Source organism: Schistocerca americana, chromosome 2 (assembly GCF_021461395.2).
Source record: "Schistocerca americana isolate TAMUIC-IGC-003095 chromosome 2, iqSchAmer2.1, whole genome shotgun sequence".
NCBI lineage: Eukaryota > Metazoa > Arthropoda > Insecta > Orthoptera > Acrididae > Schistocerca > Schistocerca americana.
Window position 1 is genome coordinate 864,073,656 of NC_060120.1, and position 21,282 is coordinate 864,094,937.

The 21,282-nt window shown below is 42.5% G+C and overlaps 1 protein-coding gene across 1 annotated transcript in view; it reads right to left on the reverse strand.

Annotated features, from left to right (window-relative positions):
* The window catches only part of LOC124592341 (division abnormally delayed protein-like), a 610,377-nt gene that overhangs the window by 282,881 nt on the left and 306,214 nt on the right, over positions 1 to 21,282 (reverse strand). Inside the window, exon 2 of the mRNA XM_047131825.1 lies at positions 19,650 to 19,808. Coding sequence (XP_046987781.1) covers positions 19,650 to 19,808 — 159 coding nt within the window. The remainder of the gene's footprint in view (positions 1 to 19,649; positions 19,809 to 21,282) is intronic.

The window sequence follows — 21,282 nt, forward strand, 5'->3', positions numbered from 1 at the left end:
AGAGAGCGGGACTTGCGCCAGCGAGGAGGAAGGAAGCAGAGGAGCGGGCTGTCCCGTGTTGCGGCTTTGAAGAGCGCGCCACTGTCGTGTGCAGCGCCGCACTTGCGCCCTCAGTGGTATTTCGCGTCGGGCGCGGCCCGCGCGCCATTGTCTCGCCGTTTCTTTGGAGATCGCTTTATGCCGCACGCAGATGAGAGAAGCGACACGTGACGGTACATTTCCATCTCGGCGGGGGCGTTTTATCTCGAGGACAATGCCGGCTCTGAGTATAAGAGGCGCTGGCGTGCAGGCAAGCAGGAAAGATGACTCCGCGTTGATACACGGCGACGGCTGAACGCCACTCCCATTCTGCCTCGTGCATATATCGGCTCCATCAGTTTCGTAGCTCAGCCTCGAAGGAATCCATTCCGTCGTCGGAGATGAAGATTGCCTTCGCATAGTTCCAACAACGCGCGCTGGATGTGTGCGGAAGGCTGACGAGAAGTTTTCGCTTTTGCTCGAAATCTCGTGTAAACATAGTCTGGCGTCAGTGAGATGGTGGTGGAGGTGGCGGGGGAGGGAGGGGGGAACATCGAACGGGCGATGGTTGCAAACAATAAGTAGCAAGGCTCCAGGATATGCACAGGTGGAAAGCGAAAGAAATCTAGCCACACTGGTGTTGCATTTTCTGTATACATCTCTAACATCCCACCCACCCACGAATCATTAAAAAATGGCAATACGTTTTAATCGTTATTTGGCACACACAGAAATATTGCGGAGAAAACGTAGTAAGTTACTGAAATCAGATGTATATAGTTTGTGGATAATTTTAAACGCTTTGTTTCAATGTTAACTGTATCACTGCCACGAAAGGTGGTGCATGGGTGCTTCAATATACGTACTAGAATGTTGTTCCTCTGGCTGAAATAACGGGTTGCATTTTGGACTATTGCACGTGAAGTGTCAAAAGAACTGCTTTTTGCTACAAAGCCCAGAACAATTCGACATTTTTCGCAGTTTATAGTCGACTATCCCTGAGGGCAAAGTTTACATAATCGCTTTTCGCCCATACTCTGGCCATTGACCAAAATTACCGTATATCACTCACTGCTGTTTTATTCTTCTTCTTCTTCTTCTTCTTCTTCTGGATTCGTTGTCCATCCAATACGCAAAGCCAGGATCTCTCTTCCCAGAAACGATAAGCCCGTTTGCAATATCCCAGATAAGAATTCGCTAACACATATGTATACCATCTCACCTTCAAGATATCCTCTATCCGTTTATAAGCAGATTTCATTGCCGAATAAAAAAAAACAGCGCTACAAAATTGAATGAAACTGCTACATCGGTAACTGAAGCTCATATAACATTGCAAGATGTCTGCTAAAGATGTAAACTGTACAAAAGCTTGTCACTAGAAACAACAGAACAGCTCAGTATACGAGAGCTTAAATGTTGCTTGCAAGAATCATCACACATCCAAGGATGAGGCTGAAACACGTTGTAGAAAACAGTGTACAATTTTGATGTTGCTTGAGAGCTACGGTGCCACATACAGGGTTAAGGAAAGCTAGTTTTCCACGCATTTCAATGTTTATGACGCCGTACTCCTCGACTACGTGTTATAGAAGGATATAATTTCAACGATATATGTGGACACTGTTTGTAAAATGTGTTGCAAATAGAGCTAATCCTTAAGAAGTAATAAGTTAAAACGTCGTGCCTGAACCAGAAATTTGACTGCGTGAATAGCAAAAATGTAGTAATCGAAAAAGTTCTTGTTTTTACTGAAATCTTGAGATTACAGCACGTCTTACATCAGAGACGTGATTAAGATATATAATAAAACAATATTCATTCTATACATGTTAATGAAGTTGAACTTTTGCTATATAATGTGAAATATTGCAGTCTGTTTTGTTTTCCTTTGATTGTTTCGTGTGCGATCGGGAGGAGACATAAGGATGATGCCGATTTCACACCCAGTGTTGCTTTCGATAGATCAAGACAACATTGCCGCACGACCGAAGCCACGCCTCGGAAGAATAAACCACCGTCATTATGGGTGTTTCCTGCGCTCACTATTCGCTTATATCATAATTTGTTGAAATGAAGAAACATCGTCTTGTAATAAGATTCAGTTCACTTATTATCTACAATTACTTGAATTCATACGACGCTGTGCACTTTATATACGTAGCAGACTGTTACGTGCGTTCACTGGAGATAATAAACCAGTGTCAAGGGATCTCGATTTACAACGAACACACTGTAGCTGTGTTGTGAGTCTTTACTTAAGAGGTACCTGTTATGAGAGAAAGTTGCTTTTCTTAGTGCTATCAAGAATATTATACACAATACTTCTTTGATAATTACAAGAGACGGAAAATTATGGCCGGCCGGAGTGGCCGAGCGGTTCTAGGCGCTACAGTCCGGAACCGCGCGACCGCTACGGTCGCAGGTTCGAATCCTGCCTCGGGCATGGATGTGTGTGATGTTCTTAGGTTAGTTAGGTTTAAGTAGTTCTAAGTTCTAGGGGACTGATGACCTCAGAAGTTGAGTCCCATAGTGCTCAGAGCCATTTGAACCATTTTTGGAAAATTATGAAGCATTATATTTCTGACCGCCTATAAACTGCGATAACTGAATTTTTATACTATAGATAACCTTATACTGAAAGCAACATAGTCTGAGTCATAAATATTTTCAGTAGGTTACGTAATGTACGAAGTCAGTTTCTATCTGAACCAAAGATATAACGACAGACGTTTACGTTCTACAATATGCCTGGAGGTATAAATAACGAGAGCTGATGCTGCAGACCTACGCTGAACTTGCTTTGAAGCCCGCGTCTCCATGTTAGGTGCCCCAAAACATTTACGACTGCTTCTTGTTCTTAATTCGTGTGCACGTAACAGTAGCATTAAACAATAAATATTACAGTGCTTTCGTGCATAAGGCAGTGTTAGGTATGCATTTTCAGACACTTTTCTTGCCTTACATGCGTGTTTCATCTCGTTAATGTGACTTCTTTTTATTGTACGCTTCGAAAAACCATGAAGAGAAAGACGCGTGTAATCCAACATGCCCCTGAATATGGACTATTAAAACTGATCTTCGGTCTATGTTCTGTTCCAAAAAATGCGAGACCATATGTATGCTCAGTTTTCAATCTTCCTTCTCACAGCGTTCGTCTAAAGAGTTTTTCAAGTTGGACTACTAGGAAATATAAAATCAAATGACAGAGACAAAAACACTATAGTGAATGTAAATAGTGCAACCAAAATTCATGTACGTCAAAGAAATATCGCTGGAATAAGTCCACATACGAATGAAATGTGATTCCCTTACACTTCAGACTATTATCAGAACGACTAATACACCTGTAAATGATGCAAAGTGTCATTTTTGATAAAACACTTTCACCAGAAGCTATCGTTTGGGGTAACTGACATAGCGGACGTAGGCTTCAAGTTTGTGACGTCATGAGAACTCTCCTTATTATGCCTCCAAGATAACATGCAGGTATACAGACCATTATCTATGACTGTCACAGCAACGAAATTGCATCGCTTCTAAACTACAAAGAATTGCTAATCCTTATGACGTAATTTGTCCTTCAGTATTAAATGAAGAGTTTGGACCCCGGAAAAAAAACAGTTACCTCGAAAACAGCTTCGGATAGAAGAATGATACTTCATATACGCCTACAGTCGATAGACGCTTAACCGAGAATCGGGAAGTAATAAAACCAACGAATACTTTCTTGTTAAATAAGGACAAAGCATAAACATCTCCGTTGGCTTAATTCCGAGATAAAATGAGTTAAAAATCATTACAGTTGTCTTTGACTAACAACAAGAGTAAGAAAATATCATTTACCTTTCATCACGTTGTGGGGGGTGTCAGCGAGAACAAGTTTCGAAAAATTTTAAATTAAGTGTAAAGTTAATTGGAAATCGCTAAGTAGTCTCATTCTCAAATATTGGATAAATGTAGTCTGGGTAATTTGCGCGCATTGAGTTTGCGCTGCCCGAAGAGATACAGGCCTACAAAGTACTAACTATTATACATATTTACTCTAATATAACGCCTCTTCATCAGTAGACTGACAGCACTTTAAGCTTTTAAATTCGATTAACAGTTAACTGAAATATTGAAAATCACATTTTTGTTGCCCGTGGACGCAAAGTTAGATACGCAACCTGCAGCTAGAACAGTGCACCGTGCACCGGGTTATCCGTTTAGTAACATAGACTGATTAACAGATAGCGACTGATAAGAACGGGATGGAGATGGCAAGATGATTAAAACGAATTGCAAAATGATCACGCGAGATAGATGTTTGGCGCGAAAATTGGCAATTGACCAAAAACAATAAAAAGTTTTGAGATCGTCCACATCAGTACTAAAAAGAAAATTTCGTTAGATTTCTGTTACAGGATAAATCACACACACTTAAAGGTTGTCGATTCAGTTAAATATCTAAGGATGACAATAACGAACAACTTAAGTTGGAAACATCACATAGCAAATATTGTGGCGAATTTCCTCATTCATGTACTCAACTCATAATGGGTGATTCATTTCTACTTAAATCTCATCCTGTGCGGCTCTTCACTCTCCTCAAGATTCTCATCCCCGCTGCTTGTATTTTTTGACATCCGTCTTTTTATTTATCCAACCCTTGTTTCCAAACATGGGTAATGGTATTGCCACAATTTTATAAAATTTTATGTTTGCATCTTCCTGGGATTTGTAGAGTTCTGTTTATAGTTCCACATATTGCTTGAAATTTGTGCACCTTCTTAGCAGTTTCACTATCATAATAGTGACTCGTGCCGTGGGCCAGATATTTCAAATGTCACACCTACTCAACTTCGTTGTCAATTACTGGCGACAATTGTACTGCATATTTATCATTATTTTATTCATCTGTAAAATATTACGAGCTGCGAGTGAGAAATATGTAACGTCTCCAGCTGTCATTCTGTCACAATGCTTCTCTCAGGTGTACGAACGTGATGCCCTTGTGGCTTGAGCGTGACCGTTGCTCAGTTAAAAGCAGCCACAACATTCAATCACGATTAATTACAAAATAATGAAATTAGATTGTTCACAGCACATTTTTAATACAGCTTGCATTACACAAAATTGTTATGTCAACTGAAACTAGCGAACAAACAGCGAATAAATTACACAGAAATTTCAAATGACTCAATTAATAACAGTACTCTCAGAATACAAAAAATAAAATTATGATCATGAGGGTATGGTTCGAAAAACAAGTGTGAGTCAGTAGGTTAGACAACAAGAGCTCTAAAAATGGTTCAAATGGCTCTGAGCACTATGGGACTTAACTTCTGAGGTCATCAGTCCCCTAGAACTTAGAACTACTTAAACCTAACTAACCTAAGGGCACCACGCACATCCATGTCCGAGGCAGGATTCGAACCTGCGACCGTTGCGGTAGCGCGGCTCCAGACTGCAGCGCCTAGAACCGCTCGGCCACTGCGGCCGGCAACAAGAGCTCTCACAGATGTATAAATAACCCGTGTGAATTAAAATCCAAACCTAGATGTAAGAGACAATCAAAGCTTTCAAATGCCGCCGCCAGTTACAGGTAGGAGTGCTGCTGTTCTTCGAAATGCAGTTAAGACAGTATCGCTGGGGGATACATGGTCGGCGATGATAGTGCTGTAAGTAATAAGGTTTCCCCTTTTAAATACAACGTCTCCAGCTGATATTGATCGCCAACTAGTGGCAGTTTACGGAGCAAGTGTAGTGTCACGGAAAAAAGATCAGCTCTTGGTGTCAGGAATTAGACAAAAATAGAGCAGATGTGCGAGATGGTCTAAGCGTAGGGCGGCCAAGTACTTCCACCTCAGATGCGAACGTGCGCCGTGTCGAAAGGTTGATTTGATTCAAACCTATCGTCGCATTCATGCGAGGTAGACCGCATAAGGACTCAACGTCTCCATCGTCAGTGCAGGGGATATCGTGCACAACTCATTGGATCCAGATTTTTTTTAATGCTGGTTTCGACTGAACGGTATGCCGATGGAACAAATGCTTAGACAACCTTGGTGATTATGTGGGAAAATAATATGTACGCATGCCTTAGAAACTTTGAATGTATCTTTGATTTCCTAAATAAACGTTTTGTCGCAGAGAGCCGATTACCTTCGTTCTATAACAACCCTCTTGCAATATCCTCTCTCTAAATGCCTTACTTTCAATACACCTCCGACAAAATTTCTTAGCCTGAGAGCAAAGAGAGTACAATAAATTTAATATTCCATATTTCGCCGGAAGTCCTTTTCAGGCGCGTTCGTTCGCCTGGTGCAAGTTTTTCATTTGACGCCACTTCAGCGAATTGCGCGTCAGTACTAAAGAAATAATAATGAAGACAACACACACACCCGGCCCAGACTGTAGAAAATCCTCTACTAGGCTGGGAACCGAGCCCGAGACCCCATGGCAGAGAGTCAGCAAGGTTAACCACAAGACCACGACCTGCTGACACACAAAGTGCAGTAAGTTGCAACATGGCTGCAGCCGACGGCTAATTTTGTTTCTTCGATGTGTATATGTAACTTTTCCAATCCTTACTTCATGAACACTCAACACGAAGGTTTGACGGGCGTTTCTCACAAACTCTCATAAAAACTACTAGCTAATCACACGTCGCGCGACAGTTAGACAACATTGCTGTAAAAGACCCGTACTGAACCAAACACCAGCTACCACCGATGGGTCATTAATTGTGTCACTTTCCCAACAACAACAACAACCTACATGGTTCACGCTAAATTGTACATTCAGTTATGGTCAACACATCAATGTTGTCTCTTTGAGGTGGTGAAAAGATATTGCATTTATGTTCACAGATGACGAAAACATAGCTTCATGAAGTCCTCCAACAATTTATAGCCGCATATTCTTCTTGTCTTCGAATTGGCAATGGATGATGACGATGATGTGTGTGGTTTGTGTGGCGCTCAACTCCGCTGTTATCAGCGCCCGTACAAATTCCCAACCTTTGCCCAGTTCAATATCGCCACTTTCATGAATGATGAGGACAACGCAAACACCCATGCATCTACAACCAGGCATCTCGAGGCAGGTGAAAATCCCTAGCCCCGCCGGGAATCGAATACGGGACCCCGTGCTCAGGAAGCGAGAACGCGACCGCGAGACCACGAGCTGCGGACTCGAGTTGGCAATGGAACTTCCAAGTTCCCGCTGATAATGGTCGCGCGGGAACTGTCGGACCCAATGGTGCGCACCCGCTGAGTCACGCCTCCAGCGGCTCTCGTTACGTGCGCCCTCTGCCACCGTGATAAAGGACGGCCGGCGGAAGCTTGACGGCTTACTCGCTCTCGGAGCCACTTCAGTACTCAGACGCCGCCTAGTTGCGACTCCGGCACCATCGTCGTTCTTATTTCACACAGCCTCATCCTTGCTGATATTGTGACTGCTGGATTCTGTTTCTTGCTGCATTACTTGTAATGAGTGTTTGTATGCTTGGAGAAATACAAGTTACGTAAATCTTTCGTTTACTGTTTTATCTTGTACACTAATCATATCTGCTCGTGTCCAGTTTTTACACTACAGTTGCTGCGCCACTCTGTAGCCCAACCCTTTTTTTTCACTATGGGACTTAACTGCTGCGGTCATCAGTCCCCTAGAACTTAGAACTACTTAAACCTAACTAACCTAAGGACATCACACACATCCATGCCCGAAGCAGGATTCGAACCTGCGACCGTAGCGGTCGCGCGGTTCCAGACTGTAGCGCTCGGCCATTCCGGCCGGCCAGCCCAACTCTCCTTACCATTGTGGGCGAAGTCATAAATAATAGTTCTTGATCCGAATCCTGTCCACTATTAACTTGTTTGCTTTTATTTTTCTTTTCCTCCTAATGGTTATTTGAGTTAGGAGTCCCCTGTATTGAGAACAATCAGTCTTTTTCAATCTGTTCCGTTACGTTGCTAGATCTAGTATTTTTGATATTGTCTACGATTTCCTTAGCTGGAATTTCCTTTTTCCGAGTTCATTCTACGCCACTCCAACGGCGTCCCCCCTCCCAGTTTTCAGTTTCCTTGCTTATCCAGGCAGTTCCTCTACTAAGTTCTTCAGCTTTATCCGTTAGTAATATCTGTGGTATCATATTTTAGGGTAACTCCACAAAACGAGAAAAAAATTTTTAGAGTTCAGAAGTGTATAATAGGAGTAATGTGTAGTGTTAATCCAAGAACATCATGTCAAAACCTATTCAAAGAATTGGGTATACAAACCATAGCTTCTTAGTATATTTACTCCTTAATGAAGTTTGTTGTAAATAATACATCTCTTTTTCCAGCTAACTGCTTAGAACACAGTAGCAATACTAGGAATAAGAACAATATACATAAAGATTTAAAATCACTCACTCTTGCCAGAAAGGAGTCTAGTATTCAGCAACGCATATTTTCAATAAGTTACCAGCAACCATTAAGAGTTTAGTTTCAGACAAGGCACAATGTAAACATAAATTAAAAGAATTTTGTGGCCAACTCCTATTCCATCCATGAATTTCTCAAAAAGTGCACTAGACCATTTTAACGAAAATTAATTATACTTAAATTTTTGACAATACTTGGTTGTAACAGCCAAGTAACTACCTACTGTATTAATGATGGATGTATGAAAAGCAGATTTAAGTCTTAAGTCTGTGAATAGTGGAAGTTTAATTTTAAATCTTGTACATAATCTGACTGTTGTTAACTGAGAATCATTGAAATGAATAATTTACTTTAATTTTTGGCAGTAATTGGTTGTAATAGCCAAGTAAATTGCTACTGTGTGAATGATGGATTTAATGAAAGCAGATGTAAGTATTAAACCTGTAAATATTAGAAGTTTAATTTTAATTCATGTACATAATTTTACTGTTTATTGACTGAGGATAATTGAAATTAATGAAACTCAAGATTTTCTAAATACATTTTTGTAATGTGTTCATCTGACATGTTCCACACCCAGGAGGATCCCCTCTTTTGTGGGTCTATGGAATGAATAAATAATCTAATCTAACTGTCGTAATTCTTAATTTTATAATTTAGAAATAGTAAATTTTAAGTTATTTCTATTAATGTAAGAACATGTGTAATAAGTATTGGATTCAACCTGGAAAACGTAAAACTCATGATTTTTTCTTTCAGTGGGTGTCCTTTTTATTTATTTATTTATTTATTTGTTTATTACACTTTCACTGCAGCAATTTCTCGTCCTTCTGTCCAGTTTGCACTCTGTTATTCGGTAAAGATCTCCCTGTTAGTATTTATTTACTGACGTGTCTTGAGGTACGAAGCATTTTGACATCAGTTTATACGAGGATAGTTTGAAAAGTTCTCGGAACGGAATAGAAGAAAAGTACTTACGTCATTGAAACTTTTTTATTTTTCAATGCAGTCTCCTTGTAGATTGATACACTTGGTCCATCGATGTTCCAGTGCCTTGATCGCATTCGAAAGTGAGTTTCCTCCAGTCCTGCAAAGTGGTTGTCAACTCTGGCTATCAGTTCTTCGTTTGAAGTGAATCTTCGTCCACCAAGAAAACTTTTCAGTTTTGAGAAGAGATCATAATCTGACGGAGCTATCTCAGGTGAACAAGGCGGGTGTGGCAACAATTCATACCTTAGTTCGTGTAATTTTGCCGTGGTGACGGCACATGATCTTGATCCGGCGTCAAGAGTCGCGGCACCCATCTTGCAGATAATTTTTTCATTTCTAATTCTTCAGTTAAAATGTGATATACCCTTTCAGACGACATCTGGCAAGCATGAGCAATTTCACGCACTTTCAATCGGCGATCTTCCATGACCATTTTGTGCACTTTTGCAGTGATTTCTGGAATAGTGACACATCTTGGCCGACTACTGCGCGGATCATCGTCTAAGCTCTCCCGACCAAATTTAAATTCATTTGTCCACTTGGCAACAGTTGAATATGAAGGAGCAGAGTCCCCTAGTATATTCTACAAAACGGCATTAATATCCTTTATTTCATACCTTTCTTTACGAAGTACTTAATCTCTGGTCGAATCTCGATTTTTTCTTCATCTTCGGAAATCACTACGCGGGGACAACAACAACAGAGCCGCGTCACCGCCACAGCTCTCTTCCAAGAGCACTGACGTGGCACGTGTATACAGGCAGCAGTCCAATGAATATCACGTGAACAACTCGTTGCGCTAGCGCTGACCTCTCGTGGTGATTTTGGCTGACCAGAAACTGGCCACGTGTCGACCTCATCAGGCCTCACATGGTGTGTGTGGTTGGAGCTGAAGAACACTGTAGCAGGTGGCTGATAGACTGCACAGCACCACACATGCAAAAAAACTGACTCCGCAGAGTACTAGAGCACACTCTGTTGAGAGCCTTCCACGTTGTCCACTCTCGGAATGACCAGGAGGGAGCTCTTCCTTCGGAAAAACGCGTTTCTCAAACTGTTGACTTTTTCTCCGCCACTTTGAGATTCTTCTTACAGTGGTGTACCTGTAACAGCTTGCCAAGAAGCTGTTTCTTGATTTCATCCGAAGATGTGCTGGCTGCAGGCCATATAAAGGCTGGCTTCTGTAGTTATAACCTTGCTTTTATCGTGTCTAGCAGCTATCTAATTTCAGGAGGGGCTATGCCAATAAGGCAGTGGAGTTTATTACGGGTGAAGGTCTTAAACAACTCGTGATAACACGACAGGTCTCATTAAGCGCCACATCTACGTTTCTGGCACGGCTGGACTTGTACCACGCTGGACATGCATATTCAGCACCGAAATAACTCAGCACTAACGCGCTAGGTCTCACGCCGCATGGGTGAGCTCCCCATCTGGCACCTGTCAGTTCCCGCAATACGTTATTTCTGGCAGACGCTTTCTGTTTCATGTTTAGGCAGTGTTTCCTGTACGTAAGCGTATGGTCCAGAGTCACTCCCAGATACTTCAGAGTCGGACAGTAACCAAGAGCAATTCCTTCCCAGACGTTATGATGCGTTTAAACTGCTTGATTGTTCCTGAGGTTAGACATACAGGTCTGAATTATGGCAGTTATTTTTTAAACGTTTGGTGGAAGGCAACAGGACCGCTTGGTACATGTTCTACAATGATACACAGCGGCCCAAAGCGAATAGTTTCCTCTTTTAAGGGAGAGAAACCAGATGGCAGTTATAAGAGTCGAGGGACATGAAAGGGAAGCAGTGGTTGGGAAGAGAGTGAGACAGGGTTGTAGCCCCTCCTCGATGTTATTCAATCTGTATATTGAGCAAGCAGTAAAGGAAACAAAAGAAAAATTCGGTGTAGGTATTAAAATCCATGGAGAAGAAATAAAAACTTTGAGGTTCGTCGATGACGTTGTAATTCTGTCAGAGACAGCAAAGGACTTGGAAGAGCAGTTGAACGCAATGGACAGTGTCTTGAAAGGAGGATATAAGATGAACATCAACAAAAGCAAAACGAGAGTAATGGAATGTAGTCGAATTAAGTCGGGTGATGCTGAGGGAATTAGTTTAGGAAATGAGACACTTAAAGTAGTAAAGGAGTTTTGCTATTTGGGGAGCAGAATAACTGATGATGGTCAAAGTAGATAAGATATAAAATGTAGACTGGCAATGGCAAGGAAAACGTTTCTGAAGAAGAGAAATTTATTAACACCTAGTATAGATTTAAGTGTCAGGAAGTAGTTTCTGAAAGTATTTGTATGGAGTGTAGCCATGTATGGAAGTGAAACATGGACGATAAATAGTTTGGACAAGAAGAGAATAGAAGCTTTCGAAATATGGTGCTACAGAAGAATGCTGAAGATTAGATGGGTAGATCACACAACTAATGAGGAAGTATTGAACAGAATTGGGGAGGAGTTTGTGGCACAACTTGACAAGAAGAAGGGACCGGTTGGTAGGACATGTTCTGAGACATCAAGGGATCACAAATTTAGCATTAGAGGGCAGCGTGGAGGGTAAAAACCGTAGAGGGAGATCAAGGGATGAATACACTAAGCAGACTCAGAAGGATGTAATATGTAGTAAGTACTGGGAGATGAAGAAGCTTGCACAGGATAGGGTAGCACGGAGAGCTATCAAACCAGTCTCAGGACTCAAGACCACAACATTGACGACTATTTTGTCCAGCGAGGTAAGTTTGAAAATGTTGTCTTGCACTCTCTGCCAAACAAACTTCAACTGCATAGTAATCGTGTGTATATGTAAAGGTTTTTTAAAATTACCGCTACCAGTCACCAACTTTGTCAACTATTGTTTTACTTATTTATTTAGCGACATGTTTCGAGGTAAACCTCATCTTCAGGGTAAATGGCATTACAAAACCAACTTTCAAATAAGGCCATACTGATGTTACATACTCTTTTCGTAAATGCTGGGGTCATCTTTTCGTAGATGCATTTACGAAAAGACTATGTAACATCAATAGGGCCTTATTTTAAAGTTGTTTTTGTAATGTCATTTAGCCTGAAGATGGGGTTTACCTCGAAACATGTCGCCAAATAAATAAGTTCCTTTAATTTACGTCTATGGTCACAAACTGTTTGATAACAGATTACCGGTTTCGGTCTTTAATGACCATCATCAGATCTGTTTCAAAAAAACTAAGTCCTAATGTTTTAGTTTTTTGAAACAGATCTGATGATGGTCATTAAAGACCGAAACCGGTAATCTGTTATCAAACAGTTTGTGACAGTAGACGTAAATTAAACGAAACTTATTACATACAGGGGTCACTGTTTTTTTTTTTCGCGACGATGTCGCAGTTTGTGAAAATAAATAAGTAATACAATGGACAAAGTTTGTGACTGGTAGCGGTAATTTTAAGAAAAAAACTTTACATATTTCTTGAGACAGTCACGGTCGGAAAATACTTAAAAAGGCTTCAAAATCGTGTAGATGTTGATGTGCACGCAAGACGCTATCCAGTAGCTGCATTTTCCTCTCCCTCCGCTCCCCTGAATGAAAGAAAATAAATCACCAGCGCACAACGCGTGTACGCGCGGCAGTAAATATTTCCAGCACGGTGTGTGGAGTTCCAGCAAAAAGCAGTAGTACTCCTAGGAGGTGGCTCTGTTCTGCCTCATTAACATGTCGAGGGCGCAGCAAGGAGTAGGCGAACGGTAGCTGGTGAATTAATTACACGCCACAACGCCAGGAGGCGTTCCAATGGCCAATTATGCACACCGGACGGCAACTGACGCAAAAACCAGCTGACAGCCGGTTCGCCCAGAAGGCGCTCGGCCGACCGATGTCGGCTGCCTGATCGCAGCTGAACCTTCACAGAGCACGTTGTCTTATTTAGTTGCAAACTGTAGTTGTGATCTTCCGTCCGAAGACTGGCTTGGAGTAGCTGTCCACGCTAGTCTATCATGTGCAAGCCGCTTCATCTCTACGTAACTACTGCAACCTAACGAGTGGTTGTAATTAAAAGTTCAGCTGTTCACAGAGTTCCATTGTGGGCTGTAATTATCATATGACACTAAAAACTGGTAGATACTGTAGTGCGTTGGTAGCGGAACCGTTATACGACGAGAAAAAATTAGTTCCAATTTTGGCCACCGGATGCAAATCTGGCGCTGTGAATGCAAGAAAGACGTAATGAAACGTTTCCATAAGTAACGGATTACGAACCAGTCGTGAGCAGTTGATCAACATTTCCGGTGGAATCTGAGTAATGTGTTCCTGCATACTTGCCTTCAGATCAGGTAGAAACCGAGCGCGTCTTTGGTAAACGCGTTCTTTTAGTCACCGCTAGAGCCAAAAGTCGCATGGATTCAGATCAGATGATCTTGCAGGCCATGCATATGGAAAACGTCTGGACTCAACACGTTCGTAGAAGGTAGCATTGAGCAGATCTTTCACTAATAATAATGGCGTGTGACGAGGGCCTCCCGTCGGGTAGACCGCTCGCCTGGTGCAAGTCTTTCGATGTGACGCCACTTCGGCGACTTGCGCGTCGATGAGGATGAATTGATGATCATTAGGACAACACAACACCCAGTCCCTGAGCAGAGAAAAATCTCCGACCCAGCCGGGAATCGAACCCGGGCCCTCAGGATTGACAGTCTGTCGCGCTGACCACTCAGTTCCGGGGGTGGGGGGGGGGGGTGGGTGGGGGGGGGACAATCTTTCACTGAGCGAGCGACATGAGAGGTTGCCCCATCTTGCATGAGAACAGTGGTTTCCACACAGTTGCGCTCTTCCAAAGCAGTAATCACATGCTGTATATGGAAGTCTCGGTAAACCTGACAGGCTCTCTCGGTGTATTCTTTTCAAAGAAGAACGGACCGATAGTAAAGGAGCTTGTGAATGGACACCACACAGTCTCATACGGTGAGTGCAATGCCTCTTCGTGCACAACAAGTGGTTTAGCAGTACTTTAGCAGTACCCCAGAGTCGGCAGTTCTGTGTATTCATTGCACTCTGTAGTGCAGAATGTGCCTCCTCATTGCATATAATATTGCCCAGCCACATGATTGTCATATGTAACTGGCAGATGTTTGAACCTTGTCTTCGACTGCACTTTCTGACATTTACTCTCCCTTAGCAAATATTCGCTTATTAAATGTCTGTCGTCGTTCCTTTCACGAGCTGCACTAGAGCCTAGTTTGTACCATTTCACCAGTTACTTAAAAATCACGCACCATGTTAATCAGATCTGTTTAACACTATACGTCATTGGCGTGCTGCTCTATGTAAGGCAATTACTGTACATAGTTTCGTGTGTATGTAATAGATCCGAGTATTTTATTTCACTAATTCTAGATTTGTTTTTAAAGAGTTCTAAAGCCGAAAACGGAAATATTTTAAATATATCAAAATTTGGTCAGAAATGTAAATTCTTCAGTCCACTAATATATTATCCAAAACATATGGTAAGTATACACAGGTTGAGGAAATATGGTGTACCAACATAGTTAGTACGTACTTCTTATGTTTTTGGCGATCTGTAAGTACCATTCAATTGCGCAAACTTAAATCGTTGAGAAACTTCGGTTCGTTAGTTTTGTTACTCGACATAAATGATGTAGTAAATGGTAGGTTTACAGGTGGTACTGGTAGCATTGGAAGGGAAAGAGACAAATGAATTTATAAGAGAGGAACTTCGAGTTGACGACTCCCAATTGTGCATATAATTAGAACAGTCATTGTTAAATTTTAGTTCACTGGGTATTTTATATCCTCACAGAGTAAAAATTTAATTTTATAAGTAATAAAAATTAGTTGATTACGTAACTACTGCGTTTTCGTGCAACCAAAGGAATTACTTTTGATGCGAGTTGAGTTTACATGCCAAGCATAAAACAATCTATGTAACTATTGTTGATATTTTGTAGTAAAAAGAACCTTCTTCATCATGATCAAAGGAAAGAGTATCCTGCTATTACTGATAAACGAGAAAGTTGTTTATGAATAACAGAAACACGTTTTGTATAAGCACCACGAAGTATTGAAGTGATGTTTGATATATTTTTGTTTCGCTATAATTTTATTTTATTTTTAATTATTTTAATGAAATAGCGTTTTCTAGCGCTATATGACAACCTGTATTTTTTATTTTTACTGCAACAGCCCTCTGTTTCACATTACAAATCAACAATTTTCGAATAAAACTTGAATTAAACAACATTGACATTTTCAGTTTTGCTATAAATACTGTTTATTTTTAAACAACAGACAGATGAATAACTATGCAGAACATAAATGTTCCGTAGGTTACGCGGCCCGTTATATCCACCCTATCCAAAAGATCATTTACGTAGATAGAAAACAACGGCGGAACACTACTATTACTGCTAAATTTGGAGCTATTTAATAGCATACTCTGAAAGGAACCTAAATGCCGTGCTTTCTGTACCGGAAGACTTGCCTTTATTAAGTGCTTTTAGTTGCTTCGCTACAGCAAAGATACCTACTTCTAAGCTACTCACGCTGGCAGCTGTTATTGATTACCACAGTACGCTCCTTTTACGTATTAGTTTATACTAAAAAAGTAACGATGTGTACTGTAGATAATCAGATTTGTCATCATCTGTGACCACTGATACTTCTGTTTTTCCCCATAAGAGAATTTTGTACGTCACCACTTCTAATCCTAACAAGTGGACGACTGAGTTTCGTGTGTGCTGCCCGCCACGACATGTCTAGAATTCCACGGTACACAGTAGATTCCAGTCGTAGCCGGTCGTGTTGTGCATTGCGTGAACGCTAGACAGTCATCAGTTTAAAGTGACGTTTCTACGCGCCAGCTGCTGACATCCTGTTCCTCGCATTCTGCGATTAGTGGGCTGGGTGCCGCCTCCTCGCGAGCGCTTCACACACGAAACCGGTCGTGGCGACCACTAAATAATACAGCCGTTGAAAATATTAACCGGCAGCGAGTATTTAGTAGGGACTCGTGGACGTGCCCACGGACCAGACAGTCGTTTGCTTTCGATGGGCGGGCTTCCCACCGTTGAACCGCTTCGTGACACGGGCGAAACGTGCCTTCATCGCATCGCTCGTCTCTCGTCTGTTTAGGGAACTCATTACACGCGATATTATCTAAATAACGCAGGCTACCTGTACGGAACCAGTTGTTTTGTTTTTGCTGTTGTTGTGGCTCTTTACTGCAGTTCGCTAAAAAGAGGTTACCAGCAGGCACATCCTAGTTCAGTAATGGACACGGCGGGCGCAACTTATTACGATTAAGTAAGGTCGACTGGCTTTGCTTATACTTCCAACACGAATTTCCCAACAGAGAGCGCTTTTGTGCACGTTGCTACTTGACTTGAAATAAAATGCACGTATGGAACCAGTTTATGCAGCTGAGACAGTGGCCCTTGGATTTTGCCGTCAGTACATCTGACGCCAGCACAAATGTTGTAAAAGTTTAAAAATCTTGTACTGAATCGGACCTCGTCCCTAGGTTGTCAGATTGATGATTTCATGTGTAACGGAGCAATTAGCTCTTCTATTTTTTATCGAGTTATCAGTCAGCCACATTAACCTGTAGCGCTGGCCACCTAGCACGAATTAATCATTCCGATAAGGATATAAAAAACCACCTCCATGTCCTACACATTTAGGCAACCGGATAAAGATAGGCCTTCTGGAACAGTCATGCTACACCATCTTAAATGAAGAAACTGACTTAATAAAACAAACCATTTTTTCGGAATTTTAAACAATCTTTAATCTTGCAAAATACGCATTTTCTGTATAACAGACACATACACGCACGAGCGCCCCTCACTCGCCCGCTCATATCGCGAGAGGTGGCGCAGTGGGTACCACACTGGACTCGCATTCGGGAGGGCGCCAATTCAATCCCGCGTCCGGCCATCCTGATTTAGTTTTTCCGTGATTTCCCTAAATCGCTTCAGCCAAATTCTGGGATGGTTCCTTCGAAAGAGCACGGCCGACTTCCTTCCCCATCCTTCCCTAATCCGATGACACCGATAATCTCGCTGTTTGGTCTCCACTCCCAAAGCAACCCAACCCAACCCCATCGCCCGCTCAATTATCATCTCTCTTTCTCGCACACAAATCCTCCAACACCTCCTTCTCAAACGTGCAGGTAACTTGACATATTCATGTTGCCACCAACATGCTAAGCTCACATGTCTTCGTAGTTCATAACCAATACGGAATAAACAAGAATAAACCTGCTAAATACAAACAATAAAAAAAGTTCCGGAACCTGTACAGAAAATTGGAATGGATATCAACATAAACATCATTTCTGCCCTTTTTATTGCTCCTGAAAACCACACATTGCATTTTGTACCACCATACAGCGGGACCTTCAGAGGCGGTGGTCCAGACTGCTGTACACACCGGTACCTCTTAATACCCAGCAGCACGTCCTCTTGCATTGATGCATGCCTGTATTCGTCGTGCCATACTAACCGCAAGTTCATCGAGGCACTGTTGGTCCAGACTGTCCCGCTCCTCCCTCAGAGTGGTTGGTGAGTCACGTCGTCCAGAAACAGCCCTTTTCAATCTATTCCAAGCATGATCGATAGCGTTCATATCTGGAGAACATGCTGGCCACGTTAGTCGAGCGATGTGCACGATAGGGGCGCCAATTTACTGTGTCTAAGGCGTTCAGCCTGACCGGGTTGCCTCCAAACACGTCTCCCGACGATTGTCTGGTTGAAGGCACATGCGACACTCATTGGTGAAGAGAACGTGATGCCAATGCTGAGCGGTCCATTCGGCACGTTGTTAGGGCCCATCTATACCGCGCTGCACGGTGTCGTGGTCGCAAAGATGGACCTCGCCATGGACGTCGAGAGTGACGTTATGCATCGTGCAGCCTATTGCGCACAATTTGAGTCATAACACGACGTCCTGTGGCTGCACGGAAAGCATTATTCAACATGGTGGCTTTGCTGTCAGGGTTCATTCACTGCAATAGTAGCCCTTGGGCGGCCTGAGCAAGGCATGTCATCGACAGTTCCTGTCTCTCTCTATCTGCTCCATGTCCGTACAACATCGTTTTGGTTCATTCCGAGACGCCTGCACTCTTCCCTTGTTGAGAGCCCTTCCTGGCACAAAGTAACGATGCGGACGCGATCTAACAGCGGTATTGACCGTCTATGCATGGTTCAACTACAGACAACACGAGCCGTGTACCTCCTTCCTGGTGGAATGACTGGAACTGATCGGCTGTCGGCTGTCGGTCCCCTCCGTCTAATAGGCGCTGCTCACGCCTAGTTATTTACATCTTTGGGCGGGTTTAGTGACATTTATGAACAGTCCAAAGGACTGTCTTTGTGATACAATACCCACAGTCAATGTCTATCTTCAGAAATTCTGGGAACCGGGGTGATGCAAAACTTTTTTTGATGTATGTAGGTTAGCACAGGAAAGGTATTCGTGGCGGGCCGCATCAAACCAGTCAGTAGACTGATGACCGAAAAAAATAATATCAATAACCGGAAATGAAGAAAAAATGCCATTTTGAACGCTTTGTTCAAAAGGTTTGTTAATTTTGTCGTACTTAGTATTATTCAAGATCAATTAGAACTTCCGGAAAATACGAGGGATGACAAAGAAAACCTCTGCTCGAACGCAAATTCTTTGAACAGTAGCTTGAGTCACACTTTTTGTTCTGTTTATATCCTATAAAGGATAGTTGTTGCCTGAGGCAAAGTGTGAGGAATGTTGTGTAAATAACATCACCGGCGAACATTACGTACGTTCAATGTGATGTGGAATCAAATAACTGTAATGACATCAAGCAGACTTTGTGATTTCCCTTGAGAAATATGCTGGATCTGTATTTATCCACTTCGAGATGGCTGGAAGCTGTTTTGAGTGTTAGGCATTCTAATGTGTAGTGTTTGTGGTGTTTGCATGTTTCTGTCCACCCCATGAGAGACTTACCAGCCTCTCATAATGGCTCCAGCTGTATTAAACGAAATGTGAGGCGCAGAAACACGATATCGGCCACGGCCTAATGCCTACGAAACAAAATTCACCAGTGCAGTTGGTGCGTCCGAGCCCATTGCCGTAACGTGTGGATACGCCCGTTTAACGCTGTGGGCTATCGAGAAGCCGGCGATTTGACGCACGGCGCAAACTGGAGCGAGTGAGACAAGCCTGAGATTAGTGGCAGTGTTGGTGGAGACCCATACAGTACCTCTGATGGTGTCGGCGGCGGAGACGAGCAGCCCCTGCAGCGACCTGGAGTTGTGGTGCAGCAGCGCCTCGAAGTCCTTGCGCACGAGCCGCAGCAGTTCCTGCTCCATCTGCGCCGAGCAGCACGTCCGTTCGGCGGTGCACACGTTCAGCGCCATACCTGCAACCGACAATGCACAAGCGGGGTTAGTACCCCTCCCACTCACCGTCTCTTCCCACAAAGCACACTGCATAAGCCAGCTCTCACACCTTAAACACTTGCACTGCACTAATGTTAGCGGGCCTGACTTCCGGACGATAAGGTCCGTTTGTATCGGACACGTAACCTTACCCGAAACTGTCTTTGATGACTGCCGTTCTGCAGCTTATGCTGGAATTGGTCAGCGGCACATTCTAGTATACAACACGATACATATAAATAAATTCATATCCCGACCCAGTAACATTTTTCGCACAACATTATTTTTTTATTTTCGGTTACAACCAAACAAGTGTTAATGTATAATTAGTTTACGTACAAATGTAAAAATATGTACAGAAATACACACACACACAGAGATATTTCCACATATTCTTATAATATGTATGGATTTCTGACTGTTCCACACCGCCTTAATTTCAGGAAGAATTTTCCGAGGACAGATGTCTGTAGCACACAGCAACTTCCCGAGTTACTACAGGGAACCGTAGAGGGCAAAATTCGCTGCAAAAGCCAGAGATTGGAATATGTTCAACAAACGACCGAGGACGTGAGAATTAGGTGCTTCTCTGAGATGAATAGCATGGCACTGAAAAGGAAATCGGGGCTGACCGCCGCACATAAGTCAGATAAATGAGAAATCAAATAAAATAAAACTTAAAAGTGGCGTTCCACCTGATGACATGTAAGCGCAGAAACGCGTATGAGTTACGTAGAATCCTTGTAAATGACCCAGGTATTGTAATATTTTCATTCACATTAGAAAGCGCTGTCCTCCACAACATAGTCGTTAATAAATAAAATGTCGATATTAGACCGCACTCAAAGCTATATGTGAGCTAACCAAGGATCACAGAGTACATGGCAAGACGTCCAAGGGAAGAAGTACCCACTGCACATTCACAGAACGTATATGGGATCGAGAATGCTATGCCCTTTATATGCGGCATCATGACTATATTTTTCTAGTAAGGCTTTAGGAGCTAAAAATTAATTATGGAGCTGCCGCGTGCATTCATGAGAACTCTGGCTCCCGATGTCACGCCGAGTAATGGAAGAGTTAAGCAAGGAAAATTAAAAAAGTTTGCCGCACCTCCTACCGAGTGACATCAACCGCTCCGCTAAATTACTAGGAACCGCCAGTTTTCCCAAATATTCATTAGCTTGCTATGAATATTTATGGCAGGAAAATATTTTGCTGTAAGAGTTAATTCGGTCACTGGGTGCAGTTATTCATTAAACTCTTGGCTCTCCAAGCTCCCAAAACGCAGTATTTTTTTTAACACGCAAAAGAAATATTTTTCTTGTTTTTCTTTTCTGTTCTTCGCATATTGGCAGCACTTAAAGTAGTGCGGCTGCCTTGTGAGGCGCAGCGATACCCGTGGTTTTGGAGTTCCTGGGGAATTTTCCCACCGGATACCACTTTTTTTCAGTC